At 26.1% G+C, this 25,915-nt stretch overlaps 1 protein-coding gene across 1 annotated transcript in view; it reads left to right on the plus strand.

The window, feature by feature from the left end:
• LOC136075740 (NACHT, LRR and PYD domains-containing protein 3-like) overlaps positions 1 to 25,915 on the plus strand; it is a 53,796-nt gene that overhangs the window by 8,102 nt on the left and 19,779 nt on the right. The window contains exons 2-4 of the mRNA XM_065789175.1: positions 14,179 to 14,460; positions 14,702 to 14,770; positions 15,363 to 15,413. Coding sequence (XP_065645247.1) covers positions 14,184 to 14,460; positions 14,702 to 14,770; positions 15,363 to 15,413 — 397 coding nt within the window. The 5' untranslated portion in view covers positions 14,179 to 14,183. The remainder of the gene's footprint in view (positions 1 to 14,178; positions 14,461 to 14,701; positions 14,771 to 15,362; positions 15,414 to 25,915) is intronic.

Raw genomic sequence — 25,915 nt, forward strand, 5'->3', positions numbered from 1 at the left:
TTTATACATTTTTAAAAATGAATTGAAAAAATTAAAATTAAAATCAAATAAATAACTAAAATAAATAACAAACTATAATTATAAGATTATTTAAATTTTAATTGGATAAATAATTTTGAATTGTTTATCTTTATTAATGTTTTTATCGTACCATATTATGCGATATCCTATTAAATAAAGTGACAACTTACATCTGAAGATTGTTCAATAAAAATGCACATTTAAAAGTAAAAAAAAAAAGATTCTGTACAATTCTTCACAGTAACGTAAAGAAAAGAAAAAATAACTAAATTGTTTCTTAAAAAAGTTGATATTATTTTTATATTTGAAGATATTTATTTTAAAAATACATACTTATATTAGTATAAAAAACATATATATATATAATATTAATTAATATAAATAATTAATTATATATATTTAATATTATAATATATATAAAAAATTATTAGAAGTGATTTGTGACTTTATTTAAATGCCTTTCAATAGTATAAAAACATAAGTAAAGATCAAAGTTCTAATGACTTTCAAAAAGGTTTGCCCTTTTTTTCTTCTCAACAAAATCTTTCTTCTTTTCCAGTGTATTGACTGATGATTTTTATATAAAAATATCTCTGTTGAAGAGACAATTGTTGTTTAAAGTCGTCTCTTATAAAATTTAATTATTTTTTTATTACATTAATTATTAAAAAAATTAATTAAATTTAAAAAAATTAAAAAAAAAATAAATATTTAATTATATAAAGATATTATATAATTAGATAAAATAAATATAAATTTAAAGAACTTTTATTGATACTTTTGTTGAGTCATTTTATTTTTAAGTAACTTTTGTTATACAAAATAATTTTATTAAATAATATTCTAGTTTTATAAACATATTTTAATTTTTTATTTTTTTATTATTGTTTAGATGATAAAACACTTCAATATTTAGTCAGAATTCTTCTTCAGTCTTTAAACTTCATTTTGTTTAACTTAATTATTTAACACTTTTTTTATATGCGTCCTAATAACTGTTAAGTTATATTTGAAGTATGTTTTTAGGTAAGCTTAAATTATGTTTAATCATATTCCTTTCCTTTTGACTTTTTAATGGACTTATCAAGAGAGATTCTGCTTGTCTTATTGCAGTGGAAGATGTCTTTAATCTTTACTATAAGAGATATTTCTCCCTTTCAAATACTGAGACACTAAAGAAAGAGACAGCAAGTGAAAGGCTTCAAAATAGAGATAGTGAAGAGTTAATGGGTATGTTTAGTGATGCCAAAGGAAGATCGTCTAATGCAACAATGGGTTATATATCATGCAAATTAAGATAAAAAAATTAGAATTTTAGAAAATCTTGAGAGCCTAAATAAGTCTAAGAAAAGTTACTTATGTGCTTAATTCACATGGCTTGCAAAAAAGGAAAGATAAATTGACTGAACCACACTGCATTGAGAGCAGAAATTAAAAAAAAACAAACAATCAAAAGGCAAAAAATAGATAAAAAATAAAGTTTGAGCCAGAGCTGCATGTACTATCTTTAAATGAAGTAAAGAATTTTTATAAACACTTACATGATTTAGAATGATCTGAATTAGATGGTTCAACTTGATTGATGATCTGGCCTAATGGTTCACTTTCTGAAATAATTGTTGGTAAAAAACTCTGCCATAAATAATTAAATTCTGATAATACCAAGTCAGGCGTTTATGAATGTGTAATCATGTATATGGGAGAGTAGAAAAAGTAAACAAAAGAAAAGCTGAGAGAATTTATACAATTTCTTACTGGAAAAAAGATCTGACTAGATGATTATGTGCATAAAGTGTTATTCATATAATAGTATAATAAGTACTGTGTGTGAATTGGGTAAAATAATATTTTTATAAACTTAATAAATAAAGTTATATGGTATACAAAGAAGATTATTTACACACACACACAAACACAATGATATATATATATATATATATATATATATATATATATATATATATATATATATATATATATATATATATATATATATATATGTATATATATATATATATATATATATATATATATATATATATATATATATATATATATATATATATATATATATATATATAAAATAAATTAGTAAAAAACACTTATCCAACTTTTTTCTTCAACTTTAAGTTTCACCATTGTTGGATCATCTTGAAAAGTTACTAAATCTCAAAAAAAAATCAATTTATAGAAAAAAATATTTTACAGGAAGTTATAAATTATTATAACTAAAAACAAAAAAAAAATTTTAATTACTGTATTGTTTTGGTTAAAGGGAAGTTACAGAAAGTAATTATTAAATAAATTTCTTGGGAATGGGGATAATTTAATTTGGTCATTTGTTTTTATAATTTTTTAAGCGGTATTTACTTTTGTGCCTACATTTAGAAATTAATTCAGATTTTTTATTTAATAAATTTTCCTGATTTAAATGAGAAATTATTTCAAATTTTTCTTGCAAACATAGCAAACATTTTTTGGAAATGTTATTATAGGCAGGGGCAGATGAGTGGCATTAGATCGATCTGGATAGGTTAAGGCTATAGCAAAAGAGCCGTAGCCTTAACTTATCCATGATCTAATGCACAATAAAACCTATCGACTATTACTGTTAACAAATCAGCAATAGAACAAGAAGATTGAAACCCATATTAAAGAACAGAAAATTATTCGATACAAGATAAGAGATTATGTGTTTGTCAATTAAGTAAAGTAAAAATCGCTCTCAGTCAGATCACTCTCCAGATTATTTAAATATGAGGATAACAGATAACTACATGAGGACTTTCCATCAGAAAACAAGACTATGATAAGCACTTCTTAAATAGTTTGAAAGTAATATTCAGAAAACACTTTTGCAGGAAATCACTTTGGGACAGAAGCACAAGCAAGATGAATATCAAGCAATGGATCAACCTATATAATGGTTTTATCTTGTAGAATGCAATTAGAGATATCAAGAGATAAGATGAATGAGAAGTTCTCAGCAAGCAATTTAGCTTTCTCCTTAGGTGATTTGATAAAATCTGAACCATGCAGGTGCAAGTGGAATAATAGGTTTGCCTCTATAATAGATCACTTTTATAGATTCTCCAGAAGTTACAAGAGCCTAATTTTTGAGATGAAGTACAAAATTTTGTGACCTGAAAATAGCAGACTTTGGCGTTAGACAGAACCACTTTACTATGGTTTCTAGCAATATTAGGCGGGCGTCTGTTTTTGAAGAATTGTTATGGTGATAGACATAGAATTAATGGTTACGGTTGAAAATTGCAGCAGCACAATAAGAGAAAAAACAATAGAGAAGCACGAGGCTTGACTTTGAATTGTCAAGAGAAAATAAAAGATCCCATTCCAGCCTGAATCTAAGAAGTTACATAAGGAGCACATTTGTTAGCAGGAAACAAAAGATTTTTACCCAAGGGTCAATAAAATTACATAAAGTGTCCCAGTGAGCTCTAAGTTAGTTGAAAGAGGTACGATGAGAAGAGGATTCTGATGAAGATAAAAATTATAAAATAATAGTGTTAATAGTGATCAATCAATGATCAAAAGTACCAAGGGGTGATTGTGGAAAAACTGAGCACTGATTAGAATTAGAAACAAGACATAACTTAAGTAAAGAGGGTAAACGATTCAGATTATATGGAAAGTGAGTTGGAAAGTTAACGGTTTTGTCGATTTGATCATAACTAATATCAAAAGAGTGCAGTCTTGTGATAGAGGAGAATGATAAATAACAAATAAAAACTAGATAAATAGAATAAATTAAACAAGAAGAAAAAGTTAAAGGAATGGAGTGGTATCATTCACTAATATTCGTGGAGACCACAAATATTAGTAAATGATAGGTTTAGAAAACTTGGTGATAATGATGGTTTTTTGTATTTTATAGTTTTTAGTACTTTATTCATTTTTAAATTTGTTGAAGAACTTGACTCAAAGCATAGATAGTACTCAAAACACTGTTTAATAGCCCAACCAATTGCCTTCTTACTATTAATAAACCCTAAGTTGTAACAAAGGGCTCCAAATGCACACCAAAAGTACAAACAGGGACACCATCAATGCGCAACATGGCACAGTTAATACTTTGATATTTTGCAGCTGTTGATGGAATCAGCCTCCCTAAGAGCTACCACAGAGTTCAGGAAACCTGACTACCAGCTGGCCTCAGAACCATAAATCTAAGTTTTAGAGCTGTACCCTCATTAGGAGATAATAGAATGAGTTGCCTAGTCAAAAAAGCAAAAGTTATGCATTGAATCAAAATATTCAGCATTTAACATTCTTAACTGGAAACAATGTATTAAAAATACATATGCGCTAGCCTAATAGATGAAAAAGAAGTGAGAAACTGGTCAACAGATAGAATCTGTGTACCGCTTAAGTCTTTGCCTAGGATGCCTTCTTCAAGACAGTAGCAAGATGCATTTAACATCTGCCCAAGATGAGTATTTTTATCGAGACACCATCTTTAGTCTTTACTCAATTAAAAGCCCCAAGGCGGTGGGTGTTTTAAGTCGGAGTTGGCATCTCCAAGCTTTTGCTTAAAAAGGCGTATCCTACAAGGCAGCAGGACATGAAGCAGATTGTACTGGGTTACATGTTACCAGTAGCAGGATAACCTGACCTGTCATAAATAAATAAATATATATATATATATATATATAGATATATATATATATATATATATATATATATATATATATATATATATATATATATATCTTCATTACAAAATTGTAACAACAAGTTTTGTTTGAATTATACCCCCTCTTCCCCCTACTCCCATAGAGTGTCACGTAATTTATCGACAACATCTAAGCTGATTAAAAAATGTTTTTATTATTTGTTTTTTTTTTTTTTTCTACATATGCAAATAAGGAACTTCTACATATGCAAATAAGGGGGAAAGAATTTTTTTGCATTTAATTATAAAGCAAATAACATAAACATTCTCATGCTCATATAATTAACTGTAAACTGTCTTTTCAATTAATAAAGAAACTACTTAAGTAAGTTTTTCCCCTTTACAAAACAATAGGCATAGAATATTATTACAATAAATCATGTAAAAAAAATGATGCAAAAAATGTTCAAAGAATTTACGAAAGAAGCAACAAGAAAAAAAGGTGTTTAACAATTTAAGCGCTAACACAAAAATTATATACTATAGGTATATAATTTTTGTATTATATAAACAGAATAAAGTATTATCAAGTTAGGCTTAAATATTTAGGAACAATTATGTTAACGATAAATTAAGACTACAATTACTTCTAAGGAGAAAAAACAAACACCAATTTAAGTCACTAAAGTTTTTGTTGAACATTTGTGGTTAAAAAATGTTAGCATTGAAAAAACTCATAGAACTGGTCAGTGAAAGTTCAGCAAACCAAGAACAAATGTATTAAAACTTTAGACTTTAAAGGTAAAGTTGATATTCTGAAAAAATTAATTCAACTAAAATGGAAAATTATTCATATTTACCCCTAATGTTCTGAAGTACGCCTTTAGGCATTCTTGCTAGATATGGATATATCTATACATTTAAACTCTAAAACTCAAAAACTTAAAATTGCATTGCAAAACCAGTTACATCTTTTCTTCCTGATTTGAAAACACTAAAAACATTGATGAGCTCAAAAATAGTAAGAATAATGATTCTAATGATAAATAACTGATTTGAATGTATATATATTTTTGTTCACTTTTTCTAACCTTTAAAAGTTAACTTAGGCCTATGATTTGAAATCTAAAAATGTTATTTACGCTTCTTATCAACTTTGTTTTAAAGACATTAAATGCGGTAGTGGTGTAGTTGTAGAACGCTCGCTTCATAAGCGAGAGGTTTCGAGTTCGATCCCCACCACATCCCTGGTCAACTTGTTCACAACCGTGCTCAACTTGTTTCTCCGCGCAGCGGCCTTGTTCGTCAAGTTTCTTGTTTCAGAGTTATAGAGTTGAGAGAGGGTTATAACCACAATTAAGTAGCCTCCTTGTCTGTAGTGGCCTTCTGGGCCTTGGGGAGGTAAGTTAACAAAAAAAAAAAAAAAAAAAAATTATAATTACATGTAAAAAGAACTTAAGAACATGTAATAAAGCTATATTTAGTTAAGGTAAAACACAAGTGCTCTACAGAGATGTATTTTCATGTTCGTAATGTCAATATATTTTCAAAGCAACTTTGAAAAGGTACTATGTTGCAGGCCTTTGAAGCATTAGCCTGCTCACATTTTGCCTGCAAAAAGGCGATTTGCCTACCCATTCAGCAGTCTTGCTCTACGCAAAAACTTTTATCTTTAAAAATATTTAAATGATCTATTGATGTTGTTAACGTGACGTTTATTCAGAAGAAAAAAAGTCGTAAGTAAAAGCATTTAACTGCAATTGTAAACTAATAGATTTTTTGTTAAAGAAACACTTTGTTTAATAATTTTTTTTGTTGTTGTTAAATATTATTTGAAAAAAAGTAAAGTGTTTTAAGTTTTATCTTATGAATTAAATATATAAATTCCTTTTAAATATAAAAATTATTTTTTGTCATAATAGTTTAAAAAATGCACGATTTATTTTGATGTAAATGTTTTAATAATAAGATATTTTGTTTATTGTTAATTCAATAACGTAAAGTTTTAATGACGTTTGTTTAATTTATGAAAATAAATTATGATCAATATATGTTATAACGAATAATACAATATAACAAATATGTTATCGGTCTCTGATAAATAATAAAAAAAACTCTTTATTGTTTAAAAACATTATTAAAAAGAGTTCACAAAATAAGTAAGAAAAAATTTATTAACAGTTAATAAAATAACAAAAAACCAACTGCAAAATTATAAGAAAATAAACAAATATTATTTTATGCTTTATGAAATAAATATTTTTTTCAAAATAAAATTTAGTTTATATTTGAAAAAAATAACAAAAATGATTTTTCAAATAAGAACATAGATTTTATTTGCAACTTTTGTTATAGTGAGAAAAATAAACTGTATGATTTTTAACGCGTTAATAAAATAACTTTAATTACAATGCGGTACTTAAAAAGACGCTAGTGATGCAATATAACTCCGAACAATACAAAATATATTTGCTGAGTTGAGTTACTAAGAATTACGCGTTACACGTGTTCGTTACGCAGCGAAATCTCGTAACAAGGCCTGATGTTGGTTTCCTTAATTATTTACTCAAAGTTTTGTGAAATTATTTACTCAAAATTTTTTGAAACTATGGCTACAAATTAAATGTGAAATAAAACTGTTTTATTTATGCAATTTGAATATGCTTACGGGGCGTTCAAAAATTTAATATTATTACCTACATAAATGTTTTGGCCTGTTTTTTTCTCAAATAGTGTCTCCTTATTAATTAAAAGGGCTATGTAAAAAATTTCATAACAAAAAAAACCGTTTTTTAGACCAATACTGTATAAATTTTATGATAGGTATGGTGTCAATCTATACTGGGGCAAGATGACTTGTTATGCAACTATTGCCACCAATTTTACAAAAATTTACTCCCAACTATCAACTACTCTAATTAAAGTAACACAAAATAAGCACACATTTAAATAAAATATTCCTCAAATAGTTACACCAGAAAGACACCATCCATTAAGAATAACCAGAACCTAGGTATTTTTTTTTTTAATGTGATAAAAGTAGACTTATGCTTATAAAACTCCGTTAATAATTTTTAAAAAAGCCAATTAGCATTTTAAAATAAAAAAATTAAAATACAGCTTTGTTTTTTTCATCATTGTTTTTATGTTTTTTTGTTGAGTTGAAATATGAAAAGCCATTTTGTCCCATTTTCCCTTACTTAAATAATATACGTTATGTAAAAAACAGTTATTGATGCTACTTCTCTTTCGTTGCAGTTTTAAATAAATTTAATTTTTTGTTAAAAAGCTGTACAATGTTAAAAAAATGTTGCATTTTTTACGGAAATTTTCCGCCATCAGGGATGGCCAAACTTCCCGTTATTTTTTGGAAAAAACAATCGCATGTAAACAAAAGTTTCCGTAAATAAAGGGATATTTCTGTTGAAATACAATGGGTTTTTTTTTTGTTAAGCAACGGGAGGTTTGGTTATTGCAGCTGCTGGATAGTTTCTGCAAATAAAATGGTTGTTGCTACAAATATTCCGTTCATATCAAAGTTTAAAAAGTTGATGTCTAGCAAATAATTTAGATTTAAAATAGATTGTATGTCATCGAATATATTATCTAAAGACATTTTTTTTTGATATACATAAATATTTAAATTTTTGGTGATTTACATTTCATTTTAGCGGCAAATTCGTGTATTTGCCGCGAAAAGAACAAATTAGTAATTCAAAAATTTAAAAAATTGTTAACAATTTAGATAAAGTATAAATAAGCACATAACAATATAGTTATATAACATATTCCTATATACATTTGCAATATAGATATACTTAAAAAATCATTTTTGAGTAACTTATATTGGTTTCAAGTCAACCCAACTACACAAAAATACAGTCATTCCTTTCATTTTCATTTCAAATCAACAATAAATCTAAAATAAAAACAAAAATAAAACCAAGAGTTTTTGAGAAGGAAAGATTTTAATATTAAACAAAGTAATAAAAAACACTTACTATGTGCAATGGCTACCTTAAAGTTGTTATTCAATATGAGTGATTTAACTTAGGCAAAGCAACAAGCATCGCTGGACATAATTAAAAAATCTTTTGAGCATTTAATAAATACCTGCAACAAAAAAAACCGAATTTAAAGTACAAATCAAATAAAGGTTTTAAAGTGCAACATAATCAATCTCAGTTTGATTGTAAATGTAATGGTGATAGTTAAATTTCCTGTTTATAACATTGTTGGTGCCATAAATCATTACTCCTAAATTTAAAATTAAACTTTTTTACATTGTTAAATGAATAAAAATCTTTTTCAACTTTTTTAAAATCAAATTTAAATAATTAATTATTAAATTATTAACTTGAATTTGATTTGGACAAAACAACTCAACAGTTTAACAACAAATCCCAATTTTTCTTTTCTGTTCTATAATGAAAATTTAATTTGTCAGTATTTTATTTTTATTTAATGTAAAACCATTTTAAAGTAAAATTTAAATTTAATAATAAAGATACATACTTAATTCTCAGAATGAGCTACCTAAAAAGAAAAGAGTTATTAAACATAACCATATAGGGAAAGGTTGCATAAGAAAACCAGGTTCCTAAGACAATATAAACTCTTTTAAGGGTAGACTACTTATTTTTTTGTGAAATACTACTGATTTTTTTTTTTTTTGGTTAAGGATATTTATACAAGTTTGACGGTGTTATTTATTTTAATTTCTTGGAAGTATAGTTAATATTCTTTGAATATTTCATCGTTAAAAAATTTACTATCCCCGTTATACTTTTTTATTATTCAATATTTTGTAATTACGTCAGAACAAAACAAGGTCATCAAAAATTTATTACATCCTCAATATTTTATGCTTATCTACTGCTAATTCAATGGGTTAAATGAGATAATTAATTAGCTGTTGTCATGCTATTTAAATTATGATAGTACTTGGTAAATTTGCTAAAGCTGATACGTATTTAGACGCTCAAGATGAGATGTGACTTTTCATTAAGAAAAGTGCGTTCTTTTAAAGTTGCTCTCCACGGAGCTTTATTTTGGTACTTCAAGAGTGAGAGTTTTTTCAAAAAATAGTATCGCAAACTATTTTAGAGATGGGAATTATTTATTGTTTTTATTTATAATTGAGATAATTACTTTTTACCTAAGTATATTCCTAAACGATACAATATTTTAAAAATTTTTTGTGTGATTATATTTTTGTTAATTTGAGTTTTTTTTAGTTCTATTAAAAATAGCTCATTTTAAGTAACTCGTTATCTAAGATGAGATGATTAGGTGTGTTGAAAATAACCGAATTTTTGGTATAAATTTTTTTTTAAATGAACTATTCAATTATATTCTTCAAGATAAAAAATTAAATTCTGCAAAAGTAAATATAAGTATTATAATATTTTGGCTTCAAAAAAGCAATTGACTGTTAACATGCTCAACATATGCAACTTTCCCCTAATGGAAAATAATAACTTATAATTAAAATAATTTTTACCTGTCACCTCCATTATCATTACAAAAATACTTTTTATTATTTAAAAAATATTTTTTTTTTTTGTATTCATGCTAAAGATAAAAATTGTTACAAACCAAAGTACAATTTTGCATTGCTTTTCATGGACCCCACCTATGGACTAATATTGTTTTGCAGAGTTTAGATCTATCAAATTCCTTTTACCTTTTCAATCTCAATTTGAAAAAATGTATTTTTTTACTTGATAATATACTCAGATAGTTCTAATATTTTGATAATTGTTATTCAACTTCGATTTTAGTAATTATTTTTGTTTTAATTTTTACTTAATTTATAGTATGTTATACTTGTATTTATTTTGCTTGTTTATATTTTATAAGGTTCTGTTGACAAGATCTTGTGATCTTTAAGATCCTAGTTTATATCTCATTATTAGCAGTTTATTTAAGTGCGTATTTACACATTTGTAAGTGTATATATGCTTATATTTATAAATGTATATATGTGAGTGTTTTTTTCTTATTTTAATTATGCTGATAATGGAAATGTTTTTAATTCTAACACGATAATATGGCGTATATAATTGCACTGTGATAGTAATGTAAGCAAAATTTGAAAAAAAAGAAAGCAATACCTGTCTTAAATTGCTTTTTTTTTGTTTTTGTTTAATGCAAAATATCTACTTCAATAGACTATAATCAAATACTATCTGTATTTAAAAAGTATAAAATAGTTTTGTAAATTCAAAAAATATTATTTTTATTTTCTTCTTGTCCAAAATATTAATAAACTTAATGATGAATTATAATCCAAATAATTTATTAACTTTTACATCTTTGATTGCTTTATATTATTTTTATTTGTATGTACAATGAGCATGTGATTACTAAAAATTTCTTTGATGAGATGTTTCAACTTAATATCTTCCCTATTATCAACAAACTACTAGGGTAACTTCCAAATCTATTACTGCTTTTGATAACATTTTAACAAACTTAATACAAGATACTTCCCTAAAATCAGCAATAATAAAACAGATATTTTAGATCACTTTCCAATATACTTCTCTTTGTCACTAAATTTCACAAAAATTAATAATTCAAATATCTTATGTTATAAAAGAATTATCAATGAAACATCTACTCTAAAATTCAAGGACTTGCTATCGGCGACAAATTGGCAAAAGGTCTACCAATAATGTAAACTAGGAAACACAAACTCTGCCTACATCCACTTTATAGATTTATTTATCCTACAATATAATAAAGGTTTTCCAATTCAAGAAAAAGAAATTGATGTAAAATAATTAAATTGTCCATGGATAACAAAAGAAATAAGAAAATCCTCAAAAGAAAAACAAAAAGTACATGTAAAATATTTTAAAAATAGAAGCGAAGGGAACCTGTCCCTCCTCAACAATACAAAAATCTATTTAAAAAGATAAAAAAAAACCTAAAATTTTATATTATTTTAATCAAATACAAAAATTTGATAGAGACTTATAAAAGACATGGGACATTACGAAGGAAATATTTGGTAAAAGTAAATCTAGTTTTAACAAAATGCCTTCTAGAGTAATAATTAATGAAGGTGAATCAAACAACAAGTGAGGTATTTCCTATTAGTTTAACAACTACTTTGCCAGCATTGGTGCTGATCTTGCATGAAAATTCAATGTCCATATAACACATTTAAAAGTTACTTAACAAGCTCATACTGCTTCTTAAATTTCGATGAAATAAATCAATCAAACTTGAAATAGCTATAAAATTACTTAAAATCAATTGATGACATAGCTTGCAAAGTAGTATCAGATGTTTTTGAGGAGATATTTTATCCAATTTACCAACTATTTAATTCATCAGTTATACAGGTATTGCATCTGATAAACGAGAAACCTCTAAAATTATACCAATCCATATATCAGGAGAAACCAATTCTTTAAACAATTATAGACCAATCTCAATCCTTTTGGTATTCTCGAAACATCTAGAAGGAATAATCCATAAAAAACTGAATGAGTATTTAAAAACTAACTAAGTTATTAATAAAAGTCATTATGGTTTTCAAAAGCTACACTCAACTGAGCATGCGATCCTTGACTTTTCAAATAGGATAAGTAGATCCTATAAAAAAAAAAATCACATTAGGGATCTTTAATGATTTGTCAAAGGCATTTGACACCGTCAACCATTAGATTTTACTAACAAAAATGAAATGGTATGGTATAAAAAATCAAACTTAAATTGGTTAAATTTAAGCTTAAATTTAAAAACTACTCTAATAACAGAAGGTGTGTTATTATAGATAGAAAGAGCAACTCAATTTTACTATAAAAAAAATGTGGTGTACCCCAAGGTTCCATTCTTGCTCCTCTTTCGTTTCTTATTTATATAAACAATATTCCAAAACAATATTCTAAACTATAATGTTTGCCGACGATACAAACTTATTTTACTCATCAAAGACAATCGAAGACCACTTTGAAAAAACAAATGCTGAACTAAAAAAATTAATATATGGTTTAAATCAAATAAACTTTCACTTAAAATAGAAAAAACTAGTATATACTATTCCACTCTAATCGACAATTTAAAAAAATCTCCCCGAACCTACTAACAACTAAGATAGAAAATATAACCATCAAAAGAGATTTTAGGAGTTCTAATTGATGAAATTAGAACTCCTAACAACTTTTTATTCATTAACAAATATATCGAAGAACTTAGGTTTACTTTACAAGGCAAGACCATTTTTGTCATAAAAAAGTATAAAACATGTCTACTTTGCATTCATACATACCTATCTCATCAAAGCCAATTTAGCATGGGATGGTACCCATAAATTTAATTTGGTACCCATTAAAGTTAAACCACTTTACTTGTGTCAAAAACACACTTTACTTTCGTCAAAAAAAACGACTAGTATACAATAAAAACAAGTTTACTCATGCTCAACCTTTACTGAAACAAATGAACAAACTAAATATGTTCAAACAAATTTTTCATATATTTTTTTTCATATATTTCAAATATGTTCAAACAAATATTTTTCAAAATATACTTTTTATGTTTAAATATAGTCTAGTTCCAGAACATTTACACATTACACTTTTTCAAAAACAATATAAATAAATACAATACAAGAGCAACAGGAAACTTTAAGATAACATTTGAAACAACAAGACTCTCAATATTCTCAATTACATATCTTAGTTCCTATTTATTTAACAAATTAGTTTCCGGAAACAAATCACTATTAAACTTAAACAATGAAGACTCTCTGAAAACAAAGCTAAAACCAACATTAGTCAAATTAAACAACGAAATTTACATACAAACATAAGAAATTTTTTTTAAGTTTAAATAAAAAAATAAATGTAACTTAACATTTAGTACAAATCAATAAAAAAAAAATATATTAATAAATAGGTATATATATAACACATACATATTTATAACGTATGCAGCTGATTTTTTATGTGTATTACATGTCTCGGAAAAAGGTACTCGATGACAAGAATGACTTGAGTCTTCTACAAGCTTCCTATAACTACATACAAGTACTTCTTTTTATCAATCTTACACAAATTTCGTTTTTATCATATTTATACACAAACATTATTTTGAAATGTGGTAAATAAACTTATAAGAAACCATCTAAATACTAAAAAATGTTTGCTGGAGATATATTTAAAATAATTTATTATTATATATGAGGAGTAGGTAAAAATGATTTTATAGTGTCAAACAAACTATTAGACTTAGGCCCTATGATCTTTTTAATTATCACTAGGCATGATTATTTTAATGACTAATAAACTTGGTTAGTTTCTACATTTGCTAATAAATCTCCAAAGATTGCAACATAAGATTGCAACATAAGATTGCAACATAAGATTGCAAGATAAGATTGCAACATAAAATTGCAACATAAGATTGCAACATAAGATTGCAACATAAGATTACAACATTTTAAATTTTTTTTAAATAATATGAAGTATATTATTTGATTAAATTTTAAGTTTTGCTTTGTTTTTTAGTATAAATGGATGAAGTTTTACAAGATCCTCAATTTCAAATTAAGTTGTCTGAACTACTTGTTCAAGATTGGTTTAAGATTGGTATTTACTTGAAGGTCAAACCACATATTTTAGAAGCAATTAAAAATGATTCTATAAATTTACTAAAACAAGAAGACAAAGCATATGAAATGATAAAAAAATGGTTCGATTTTAATAAAAATCCGACGTTTGAAAAGTTAAAACGTGCCATTTCAAATATTCCAAAATACAAGTTATTGAAGGAGGTTGAGGATCTTGCAAGTATACATTTTTTATTAATATTTGTATTATATATATTTTTCAGATTGTCGTTTGTCACTCTCATTATATGTTTTTTTTTTTGTTATTATTTTGACTTCCTCATCAAATTCTCTGCTTTCAGAAAAATTTGATTATGACGATGATGGTGATGATGTTGTTTTATTTTTTTTAAAATTTGATTATTTTAGATTTTTGTAAAATGACTATTGGGTTGAAAAACTATTCTTGTATATTTTATTAGATAAGTTTTTAAACGGTTCTTCAAATTCACCAAGTAACATTAGCGAAATAAATAATTCTTTAAACAATGGTAAATATATAATATGTACAATAATGTGGAAGTATTTTTTGGTTATTAATTTAACTTCCCTATCAAGTTGTCTGCTTACAGAAAATTTTGATGATGTTGATGATGATGGTGATGATGATGATGATGATAATGATGATGATGATGATGATGATGATGATTATGATGATGATGATGATGATGATGATGATGATGATGATGATGATGATGATGATGATGATGATGATGATGATAATGATGATGATGATGATGATGATGATGATGATGATGATGATGATGATGATGATGATGATGATGATGATGATGATGATGATGATGATGATGATGATGATGATGATGATGATGAAGATAATGATTGCAGAAATACCTTTCATTAAAGTTTAATCATAAATTTTAGAAAAAATATAAAAGACAAAATTTTAAATAAACTAATCTGCTCACAAAAAGAAAATTAATTCTTATAGTTGTTGATGACGATGATAATGATTATGATGTTAATTTTTTAATAAAATATTATATTATAAAATTTTTTTATAGTTTGAGTTTTTGAATAGTGTAATACCAATTAAAAGTATATTTATGTTTATTTAACCAGGTGATTTTTTCACAATGACTTCAGTATTACCAGAAGTTTCTTTAAATACAGGTAATTCTTAATTAAATAAATAAAGAAAACAAACGATGAAAATAGTAATGATAAGAATTACCATGAATATGTTGAAAAGCATGATCAAAATGATGATTGCAATGATCATGATGATTACGTTGATTATCATGTTAGGTTAAATATTTAATGTAAAACTAAATAAAACATTTGGATATAATTACATTTACTAAATTAAGTTCAAAGTTTGTTAAGTTTAAGTTACATAAGTTCAATAATTGAATTTAATTGAATCTTCTTCTAATATTTATATCTTAAATATTATATTTAACTATATTATATTAAATTATATATTAAACTATTCTTATTTGAATTTATCATGTTTTTTGTCAAATAATCCAGTTTTAAGATCTATGAATATTTTATATTTAGAGATTTTAAAAGTGTATATGGTATGGTTAGTCTTTTAAAAACTAAAATATTTTTTAAAACAAATACATATTTCTATGTATAGTTAAATAATTTTATACGGTAGAATGTTTTTCATTAGTTAAAAATGAATAGAAAAAGGAGTTTTGTATTAAATACTAATTAACATACAATTTTTTTTTTACTTTACTATTGAAAAGTTATCATTCGAAAAATTGTCAAGTATTTTTAATAAATTGACATTACTGAACAATATAGGAGACGTTACTGAACAATATAGGATTATTAACAACAAATGGTAACATTGTTAATCTTCATTAGCTATCAATTTATTTTATTTGGAACTACTCCACCTTGAGTAAGTAGTAATAATCAAAAATAAAAAAATATCAAAATTGTGTTTAAGCTACGAAATGCTAAAACAATTTTTTATTTAATCAACTTAAATAGGAATATATGTGTCAAAGAAATTTTTTGTAAATCACTTTTTATAAAAATATGGCTTTGCAGAATTACTGTCAAAATGCTTTTAACAATTAATAACTGCCTATTGTTTTCAGTATAAACTAATTCAAAAGAATGTTTAAATGTTCAAAGTTAAAAAAGTTTTGGCAGTATGTAAATTTAGGAATAACAAAAATATTCATGTTCTGCTGCCTTGCAGGATACTCTTTTTTAGACAAAGAGTAAGAAAAGCCTACTCTCTTCTAACACACCCCCTGCTTTGTGGCTCTTGGTTGAGTAAAGGCTAGAGATAGTGTCTTGATAAAAATACTCCTCTCTTGGGTAGACATTAAATGCATCCAGCAACTGTCTTGTAGACTGATGACCTTCACACCCTACTTCATTTATTTGGCTGTCATAGTATGTATTCATAATACATTGTTTCCAGTTTAGGATTTTGAATGTTGGATCTTTCTGACTCAATACCTAAGTTTTGCTTGTGTATCTGTTTTTATGACTAGGAAACTCATTCTTTTATCTCCTACTGAGTGTTAGACCTACACCTAGGGTGCAAGTCTAAAACTCAGTTTTATGGTTCTGAGGCACGCTCATTCAGGTTTCCTGATCTCTGTGGTAGCTCTCAGGGAGGCTGAATCCATCAACAGCTGTAAAATATCAGATTATTATAAGTGCCATGTTGTGCACGTATGGTGTCCCTGTTCTTACTTTCAGTGTGCATTGTCCATGCCACTTTTGAAGCCTTTTGTTACAGCTTTAATAATAGTAATGAGGCAATTGCTTAGACTATTGAATAGTATACTGAATACTATCTGTTCTTAAAGTCAAGTTCTTTAACAAATCCAAAATTGACCAAAGTACCAAAAACTATAATACCATAACATAGTAATACCTATAACATAAAACCATTGCCATCACTGAGTTCTCTAAGTTTATAGTTCACAAAAATTTGTGATCTTCAAAGTAACTTTTCTTCTGTTGCGTCTTATCTCTTGCAAAGTTTACCAGGCCTACTTGCTCTTTGTGAGACTCATTTGAGTTTAGCTGTCTCATTTTGTGAACTTAGTGTTGATGGTAATCTTCCTTTAATTTGTGAAGACTCCAATAGTCACATGCATGGCCTTGGCATTTACATTTGTAACAGTTCACCCATTTATTGGAAAACTAAGTTTGAATCAACAGGCTATTTTTCTATGTGCTTTTGATCTTTTAATGATTCCCTATCTCTTTTAGACAAGCTGCAAATATGCGTTGGCTACAAGAGCAGGTCCACAGTTGAACCTGCTCTTTTAGCCAACCTTCAATCATTGCGAAACTTCATTTTGTTGCTTCTCTTTCTCTATTTTTGATATACTATAATAGATGCTACTCTTTTGTGCCACCTACTTTATTGTAAGTTTTCTGTTAGTCGCTATCTTACTTTATTAACTTTATCTATTATCTTCCAGTAACTTCCAGTTCTAATAGTAGTTGCTTGTAGAAGTGATGACGTTTAAAAAATGGTTTAACGCATTGGTAAAACCATTTTGTATGTAAAATGCAAACAACCTAATGGTTCTTAAGAAGGCCTGTATGTATATATATATATATATATATATATATATATATATATATATATATATATATATATATATATATTTATATATATATATATATATATATATATATATACATATATATATATACATATATATATATATATATATATATATATATATATATATATATATATATATGTATATATTTATATATATATATATATATATATATATATATATATATATATATATATATATATATATTAATATATATTGTGTGTGGTAGATTAAATAAATGGTATCAGCTTTTTTTGCTATTTTTTTTATTTTATTGATTTACTAATTTTCTAACCGCTTTTTTTAAAAAATTTAATCCTGTATTATGATACAAATTATACATTTTAATATATATTTAACAAATTTCCTTTTAATAAACAAAAATTTTATAAGTATTTTATAAGTTGGTAGCTAACAGAAAACAAAGAAAAAAGTTGAATAAAAAAAAATGGTTAAGACTTTAAAAAATTGTAAACTGCATAAGTAAAGAAAATAAAATGACAGGAAGTATTGTGTTTATATTCTAAAGTATTTATATTCTTGAGGTAAAAAACTTTTTAGTATTAAAAAAGTTTTTTAGATTAAACAAGAGATGTGCAAGAGATGTACATCGCTTGAGCAGTGACCATGATAGTAGTTTTAGAAATTAGAAAAAGATCTAACCAAATGACAAATAGGACAGAACCACAAACTTGGGAGCTAGAGCAGTTCTAACTGCATGAACAATATATTATTGAATTATGTTTAAATGAAAATGAGTATAATTGGAAGAACCAACCCAAGTATGACAACAGTATTCCATACAAGGATGAATACTAGATTTATAGAGCTATAGAATGGAATCAGGTGTAAATAAACAGGAGCTATCTTAGAAGAGAGATCACATTCAAGATCGGCTGTTTTTTTGAAGTATTTAAAATCTCATAACTTTTTGAGCAAGGTATATTATTGTCTCATTAAGCAAACAGAGCCACTTTAGTGGTTAGAAAATTTTAAAGATCATTCATAAGCTATTCAAGATTCTTGCGTGAGTCTTTTACTTTTTATCTAAATACGAGCTTTTTACCACTTTTTACTTGTTTCTGAAAAAAATCCACAAATATTTTGATATTTATTTTTTACTTTATTTTTATTGAAAGGTGTTTTAGTATTGGTCTTTTAAAATATAAAGTTTACATTTTTTATAATGTTTTGTATCATATCATAACTTCATTACAAAAATAATTGTCAGCAACGGTTTTTTTTCTGGTATTTATTCATAATGTTTTCATCATAATGTTTTCTAGAAAAATTGTTAATATTTCTTTAAGCATCATAATGTTTTTAAGCATCATAACTGTAATTACTTAATATAACTGAAGATATTTGAAACCAAGCATCATTAAATCAATACCAAAAATGATCTCTAATTGCATCAGTAATGTATCTTCAAGCAAAGAAGCACCATTTATAATAATGCTCTCAGTTCTTGTGGATTCAAAGATAAGATCAATTTCATTCCAATTATCCAAAATTATAATACAAAATCTTGAAAAAGAAACATTATCTGGTTTAACCCACCTTATTCGGTCAACGTCATAACAAACAAAAACATATTTGAGTACAATTGATGTTTCCCTCAATGCCACAAACTTCACAAACTTTTTAACTGAAACAACTTAAAGGTTAGTTATAGCTGCCTTCCAGAAATAAAGAGTATTATTACTTTTCATAATAAAAGTATATTATTTAATTCTCATGAAAATGCCAACCAATTATGCAATTGTCAACAAACTACCTTATGCCCACTCAATGGAAAATGTCTTACAAAAAATCTTATTTATATTTGCAACATAAAAACTTACCATGAAGAAGTAGGATATTATTACATTGGCCTTGGCCATTGACTGAGAAAAATTCAATGACAGGTGGTATAAACATAGAAACTCTCTTGTTTATGAAAGTAAGATTAACTCCACTGAACTTTCAAAATTTGTGTGGGAATGCAAAAATAAAGCTTTACAGCCTATACTAAAATGGAATATTTTTGATAAAGCGGAGCCATTCAAACCTGGTGGTAAATTTTGCAATTTATGCTTAACAGAAAAATAGAATGTCATAGAATGTCATCGTATATAAAAACAAAACAATTTTTTATTTTTTAATAACAATTATTATAAAAAATGCACTCTTAAACAATTTATATATTATAAATTAAAAAAATATATACAACTGCCAATTATACTTTTAAAAAAAAACATTATCACTAAATTGTTTAAAAAAAAACGTTTCGCTAATATAAAAACATTTGATAAGATGTTTTGATGTCATTTATTTCACATTCAAAAAATTTTTCATTCAGCGCGTTTTTAAAATGTTTTTTGAAATAGCCGCGGTCAAATCGTCAAAGTAAAGTATAATTTGCCTGGTCTTATAAAGACATGCGATCGCACGTCTTCCTGTGAAAGACTGAATGGGTATATTTCTTGTAGCACTTTTTTGCTTTATTGGTTTTGGAACTATATCTCCAGGCAAAGCACCAGAATTCTCTTCACATAATTCTTTGTTACTAGTACTGATGTTTCCAACTAGGCTAATGCAGAAGATATAATGCTTCTTCAGCTTTGTAAGTGTGCCAAGATTCAGTGCACCAATTCCAGAGTTTCAGAGCTTTTTCTTTGCTCAATTAGTGCTTTTTAGCAGCTAGGATCTTGTCCATTGATTCCATTACTTCTATTCTACCAGTTTCACTGTGCAAGAAGAAAATCCTTGTATTTATTACTTGTAATTACAGTTACATCATTTACACTAGCTATATCAAACAGATTTTTTAGATCTTTATTGAAAGTTTTTTTTGACATTTTGGTACATATTTTAAAAGATGCTTAGAAACTAGTTGAATTTTTTTGAAAGTAGGTGCCATCATTGCCAGGATTTTGCTTTAGTAACTTTTTTTGATTTCGCTGTCCGTTTTTGCTTAAGTTCATCATCATTTGCTAATTCAAAGCTTTTCAACAAGATTCCTTTTACAGGTACCCAGTAACTCTTGATTACACGCTGCTTAATGCAGTTTCAAGGATTTATATCTTTCGGGATGGTTTTGATGCCATTTTGATTGTAGAAGTCTATTTTTTTTTAGGAATAGTGCATTGTTACTAATTGCTGCCTAAAGATATCTGCCTTGCTGTGTTTTTATATAATAATAGGTTACCTATCAATTCTAAGTAAAGGATCCAGGATTTTTTGGTGGAAATTTTTTTTATTTATAATTTGAAAAATGAAAAATACTTTTTAGCTACTTTAATTATTTTTAAAATTTATTTAAAAACTTTTGTTCCTAAACTTTTTAAATGGTGTTCTATAACTTTGTTTCCAACATAAACTCAGTAAACTAATAACGCATTTAAGCTTTTGTCTGTTTTTCTAAAACCGTCATTTCAATACTTCCATTGCCATCATTCCTTCTGCCTCATTATGCAATCTCAGGTGTACCACGAAGCATAACACTTTTGATAATAGAAACCAAATATTCAACACTCTTTAAATGTAGCTTTGTACTGTGTTTTTAAACTCTGATTAAAAACACTGTACAAAGCTACACTACTTTTTTTTACGGTTTATGATATCTGATTTCATAAACCATAAAAAAAATTATCAAACAGATTTTTTGTGGTATTGATTATTTAAATGTTTTTTTTGTCCATTACTTCCTGTCAAATAATTTTTTTGACAAAGTTTTTCATTTATTTTTTGTTGCTCTGGTTTAGTAGCGTTACAATTTTCACTCAACTTTATTCACAAATAAAACACAAATGACACATAGTTTCAAATAGACACTATTGGATTGAATATGTGTTGGAAACCTGAATATTTGAAAGAATTCTTTCTGCATCTCAAAACTTAGCTATCAGTTTTTTTAATCCACCTCATTGGCTTTTTTTAAAAAAACTCAATACTTCTGTCACCCAAAAAAATGCAAGCAGTACCATTAATGGTGGATGACAATAATCTTCAAATGCCTTGGTACTGGATTCTTTAAACATGGCTTAAATATGTACTTATAAGAGATTGTGGGAGGTTGTCAGCTGGTTCAATCAGCTTTGTAATGCTGCAATCAGGTATAAAGATGTACATATAACACAGAATATAGATTTACAAGGTTATTCATTGAAGCTCTAGAAGGTTTTTTTTGTCAAAAATTGTAATTAAAAGTCTAGGTTTCTTTAGCGGTTATTTTTTGCTTATTGATCTAGAAAGACATTACATCACAAAGTTATTTTTTAAAGTTTTTTAGTTAATAATTGCATAAAATGAGAAAAAATGTACTTAACGTATATTATTAGCATATAATAATACTATAACATTTACTATTAACATATGTAATACTATATGTTATAATATACTTTATGTGTATTACAATGTTTGGTATTAACGCTTTTTTTTATTTATGGTATAAAATAATTAAAAAATTAGTGAAATATTAAGCAGCTGTTATATGTAAAAGTTTTAGATAAGGAACACTTGTTAATATAATTATTGCAAATCTTTTTGTGTTTTGAATGCATGGTATGGGCCTGGCTGTTATTTAATAAATATTAGTTGTTGGTAACGAACAAATTTAAAAACTTTATTAGCATTACAACATAAAATATTAGGAAATATTTTAATAGTTTAAATTAATTCTGCAAAAGTTCTACATTTAGAAATAAAGTTATCAAAATAGTAACATTATATATTTGTTACTGAATCTTTTAGGCTTCAGTAAAAAATTAACATTACCATCACCATAGTTATATTTAATAAATAGTTTAAGTATACTGTTGATAGTTTGTTAGCTATATATTAAAATTTTATAAAGTTAAAATAAACATAATATAACTATCTGTTTTGATATTTTTCTTTAAAGCATAAAATTTGAAGAAAGATAAACATGTCATTCCAGCTCAAATCAATTTATCCTTGGCATCATGCCACCTCAGATTTTGACTAAAATAATGAAAAAAATCTTTTCTTCAAATTTTGGTGTCTAATTCTTACAGTATCAGATATATGGATACTCTGTCCTAATCTCTTTTTTGATTAATTTTTACCCTGCCATTTATTTTTTAAGCTGATTACATAACCCAATTAGCTTTAACTTATAAAGTACTTGTTAGTTCAGTGTTAAAAATTTGTAAATATTTTTTAGGGAGAGGAACTCAAAAACTATTTTTTAGGGAGAGGAACCTAAAAATGATGGCTAAAACACTAAAAAATTAAAGCTTCTATATAAAAACTCAATTTCAAAATGGTGTAACACATTTTATAAGTTTCTGATGCTCCGTACAAAGGAAGTATGTCTTAAGATGCCTAAAAGGTATGATTTTGAAATTTTTTCTTTTGTTTCTATATATAACAAATTCCTTGTTACAAAAAATCTGCAACAGTTTTTCAAAGCAAATAAATCAGATTCAAAAAAGAAAAACCATGCAGTTTTTTTGTATTATGTTTGTTACATATAGAACATTAGGAAAAAATTTCAGAATCATATCTTTTAGGCATCTCAAGATAAACTTTTTTTTGTATGGGGGTTCAAAAATGTAATACTCTTATTTAAACTTATTTTTTTTTTTAAAAGCTTTAAATTTTTTTGTGTTTTAGCAATTAAAAAATATGATTGGGACTGAGTATCGATATCTCTGAAACCTTAAGGAGTCAGTCATTAAATTTTAGTTAAGTTTTCTTTCATAAATTTAAGCTTGTAATCCAAAAATCATCAAAATTCGAGATGTTATGGTGCTGAAAATATTTTTTCAGATTGATTAGACACGAGTTGACCTAAATCTCCTTGGTAGTACCTTGATCAGTTTGTTTATCTTTGCAGAGACCATTGTTTGAGTTTTTTGATTTTGTACTTTAGAGCTATAGCTTTAAAGGAGGGTTGTATCAACATTAAAAGTATAATTTAAAAATGAATTAAGTACTCTATATATAGTAGCGGCCACCTAGTTGACCTTGCGTTGATGATGATTATTGGTTGGAGTTGAAGTAAGGCATTTGGTAAGCCATTGAGTTGGTGAATTCAAAAAAAGTAAAACATATGTTATAATTCATAAATGTAGTAATATCACAATTTTGTATATATGATTAACCAATAAAAGGTTTTTAAATTTTTTGAATTAAAATAAGTTGATAAAATAACCTTATATAAGTTTGTGAATAGTTGTATAACAAGTTATAAATAATTAAAAAACTTTCAATAGATGGTCATTTTAAATTGCTCCTCATTTATTTCTATCATCTTATAATATTTGGTGTTAAATGCGTAACCCATCTTAAACTTTGATTAATGATTTTTTTATTAAAGTTTTGAATAGCTCATTAAAGCAATATTAACTATTTTGAATTTTGCATATAGCTCTGTCATATCCATATAATCATACACTAAAGTGGTTTTCTTGTGATCTAAGTGACCTAAGAGTAAAGTAATATGACTAAAAGTAATCTAATGTAATGGTAACTATTTTGTGCAACCGAAAGTCCATTTTATAGGAAAACATCTTTAAGAGTCTTTTGTACTAAGAAGTTTCTTAAAGTTTTTTGTTTCTACTCACTTCTTACCTGTTAATATGGTTAATTCTTTTGCCTTTCGTTAATATGTTAATTCTGTTGCCTTCTGTTACTATGTTTAATTCTATTGTCTTCTGAAGAATTTCAGTGAGTTTTTAAGTGGCTTTTTATGGTTGCTATAGAGTTTACCTAATCAAAAAAAAATAGTAATATTAGTACAATATTATAAAAAACAAGTAGTTATGTATATCACTAATGTTATAATAGCAAGTTATTTCAAGAACTTTAGTTAATTTATTCTATAATTAACAAGTTAAGTTAAGACGTAGAATACATAATTTTTTAAATAGAAAACTCTTATAAGAAGCCCTATTTATAACATAAAAAACGCTTTAAAAACATTTAGTTCTAGATTAAAAAAGTAGTTCCCTTTAAGTGAGAAACTACTAACTTGCTTGGTTTATTATTGAAAACAGCATGCAACCATAGTTTTTCAATTATTTGTTAAGCTAAAAGTTGTCTAATAAATTATTTATAAATTGAAAACTAAATCATTATATTTCTTTAAAAATATTTGCAATTTGACAGATGTTAAAATGTAAAAATATTTTTTATTGTTTTCACTTTAGTTACCACTACTATTATAATTATTATTAATAATATTTAGAAATTTATATTATATCAAAAAATATATATATTATAATAATATATATGAAGGGTCCAAGTGGAAAACCAGTGACGTCACATATTAACAATTTTTGAGTTATTATCCCCACTATGTTGTTGGTAAGTGTTTTTTCAAAAGATAAATTTAAAAAAAAAAGTTAGATCATATCTAAATTTCCATTTGTAAAAAGGGGTCACAAGGGGTAAACCAGATATGTCCAAATTGTTCAAGAGGTAAATCAGAGATGTCCACGCTGTATAAAAGCGCTTTTTACTACTATTTGCATAACACCCAATCAAATTTCATTTTGCAAAAGAAATAACACTTTGTTATTGTAAAAATGGGGGATAAATGTCAAATTCCAGATACTACAGAAATTCCCAAAAAAAGAAAAATACTTGTTCGAAAGTGGGAACTAGACAGAAATGAACGATTATCTTAGCATACAATGGGCTTTCTGTGTAATTGCAAGCGGTATATGTGTTTTCAGAATACGACAGTAGAAGAGAGGGAGTTTTTGCTTTTGTACTTTAACAATTTGCAAAATAAAGATCATCAAGACAGCTTTTTTGCTTCAATGATTGAGGTTTTAAGTGTTAAACGAAGAAGACTTCGACAAAAAGAAAAAAAAAGATTTCTTTATGACCACTCACTGTCTTATAACATCAAAGTGACATGAAATAATAATACTGTTAGAGTTTCAGTTTACATCAATGCTATTTTATCAATTTTTAGAATTGGAAAATCAAGAATAGAAAGAATAGTAAACAGAAATAAACATTTATTTGTTTATGAATAAGAAATTCAAATAAAATAAATAATGAACAAATGTGTTTCAACAAAGTTTCTCTCTCAAAAATGGT

The sequence above is a fragment of the Hydra vulgaris genome, chromosome 02 (assembly GCF_038396675.1).
Source record: "Hydra vulgaris chromosome 02, alternate assembly HydraT2T_AEP".
In the NCBI taxonomy this organism is placed as follows: domain Eukaryota; kingdom Metazoa; phylum Cnidaria; class Hydrozoa; order Anthoathecata; family Hydridae; genus Hydra; species Hydra vulgaris.